The sequence below is a fragment of the Lentinus tigrinus genome (assembly GCF_003813185.1).
Source record: "Lentinus tigrinus ALCF2SS1-7 unplaced genomic scaffold L226scaffold_15, whole genome shotgun sequence".
Classification (NCBI taxonomy): Eukaryota; Fungi; Basidiomycota; class Agaricomycetes; order Polyporales; family Polyporaceae; genus Lentinus; species Lentinus tigrinus.
Window position 1 is genome coordinate 213,676 of NW_027137924.1, and position 2,032 is coordinate 215,707.

Below are 2,032 nucleotides of genomic sequence, written 5' to 3' on the forward strand. Positions count from 1 at the left end.
TAGCGAGCAACTAATGGTAAATAGCGAGCAACTAATGGTAAATAGCGAGCAACTAATGGTAAATAGCGAGCAACTAATGGTAAAGAGAGGTGTAAGTATGCAATGCGGTCATCACAGGTAATAAATCGCGACTTGAACGGGTCACAGGAACTCAAGTAATCACTTGGAGTTCAACAGTTCTTACAAGGCGAACTGATGTTGCAACACAATTGCACTCGCTCAGTCAGGCAGGGCAACACGAATCAGTCATTGGAATGACAGGACAGTATTACGAGAGAAGTCCATGCAAGATGTTGTAGATGTCTGCAGTCCAAGCTGCAGTGAACTAGTCCTCATCGTCAGAGATGACGATAGCAGACTGAACATTGCGTCCACTCTAAACAATGTGAGGAGGGTTCACGCTCTCACCCTCATTGTCAGAGATGATGATAGCTGACTGGAATCACGTCCACTCTGAGTGAGAGCGTGAGGATTGACGGGCCCCGGGGCATTGGTCAAGGATGCAGCGTCATGCAGCAGGGCTGAGCCCGTTGTCCTCACTGTTCTTGTCCTCCTCGTTATTGTTGTCTGCAGCAACAAACTTGTAGTCCTTGTCCTTGTTGCTGTTATTGTTGTTGTTGTTGTCATCAGCGTTGACAGACACATAGTCTGCATGCTCATTGTCACTGGCAGACATGTTGTTGTTGTCGTCATCAAGCTGGTCCAACATGTCCCCATCGCTGTCGAGCAGAGGTGGCGGGGGGAGCAAAACACACTCTTGCACGAGCATGCGTGTGCAACGTGTGGTATTGAAGCACATTTTCATTGTGAGGACTTTGTGAGGGCGCCGGACAGTCCTCAGAGGAGAAGATGCCCTGATGTTACCAGGACGAGGCAGGAGAAGACTGATGGAGGGGCGCCCAGAGATCCTTACCATACTACCACTTACAATTTGATATAATGTTGAAAGACATAGCACAATGTGAAACTTACCTTGGAGGGTTCTGCATCGCAGAAACATCTGCCACACCTAAAAACCAGCCACTGCAACAGAGTCGCCGTTTGAAGGTGAAGTGGGTGGTAACATCTTGGGAGGGGGCATTAATGATGATATCTATATGCGTACTCTACTCCGTCAGGACATAAATGAATAGTTACCTGTGAGGGTGCGCCCTCGGATGTCTCACACGACGGGCAAAGCCTGGATCCGGTCGATGGGAAATGGTGAGGAAAACCGGCGGACATGAAGAATTTCCGACAAAACGGGGGGCAGTGTTGCCGTGACAGAAACGTGACATATCCTGGTGATTTCCGATCGCGCAGGCCAGTGGTCGGAAATTATACATTGACCTTTGAGCGTATATTCACGGGGAATGTCTCGGGTAGATAACATGTCTTCTGTTTGTTCGACCAGCGGAAATCGTCGTAGTTTCCTCCTATTTCCCCACCTCTATCCGACAACCTTACTTTGGACCGACGATTCAACTATCCGAACAAAGGTATGTACTGAATGCTTCTGTTTGGCGGAAATGTTGCTGAAAGGTCAAGTGCCGGCTGAGTGCCCTTGACCATGTCATATGGGAGGAAATGCTCTGTTTCTGTACGCCGGATATTTGACATGCCAGCTGCGGCCGTTGTAACGCCCCTTGTCAAGCTCTCAATGCACGATTTACAGCTCCCCACCACCAGCATGGTCCTGATACCGGTGAACCCAAGGAGCACAAGGCGGGGATCCACCCCGCCCTCGCAGGATGTCCGGAGAGCCTCATCGCGTTCAGTGGAGGGATCAACCTCGCCCCGTCAACTTGAAAGCTTTCAGCGCGAGAGCGCTGGCTCACGCCCGCCGGGAGCTCGCTGTGCTCTCTCTTTCGGGTCCCTAATCAAACAAAGGTGAGTCGATTGCACTCTGCGAGCCCATGAACTCCCAAAGGCACCATAAGGCTCAATGGGGCTTCTGGGTCCGCCGCCTCCGGTGCGCGACAGAGCGCCACGGCGGTGAGCCGAGATCTCCTTTGCGCTCCTTGGGGCTCAAAGGAGCTCACGGCCTCGCCTA

The 2,032-nt window shown here is 51.5% G+C and overlaps 1 protein-coding gene across 1 annotated transcript; it reads right to left on the minus strand.

Moving 5' to 3' along the window:
• Positions 1 to 442: 442 nt before the first annotated feature.
• L226DRAFT_571826 (uncharacterized protein) lies at positions 443 to 769 on the minus strand (the record flags this gene model as incomplete). Its single annotated transcript, XM_067684600.1, has 2 exons — positions 443 to 453; positions 541 to 769. 2 exons carry the CDS (start codon positions 767 to 769, stop codon positions 443 to 445), a joined length of 240 nt encoding a protein of 79 aa, XP_067534491.1.
• Between the last annotated feature and the right edge of the window lie 1,263 nt (positions 770 to 2,032).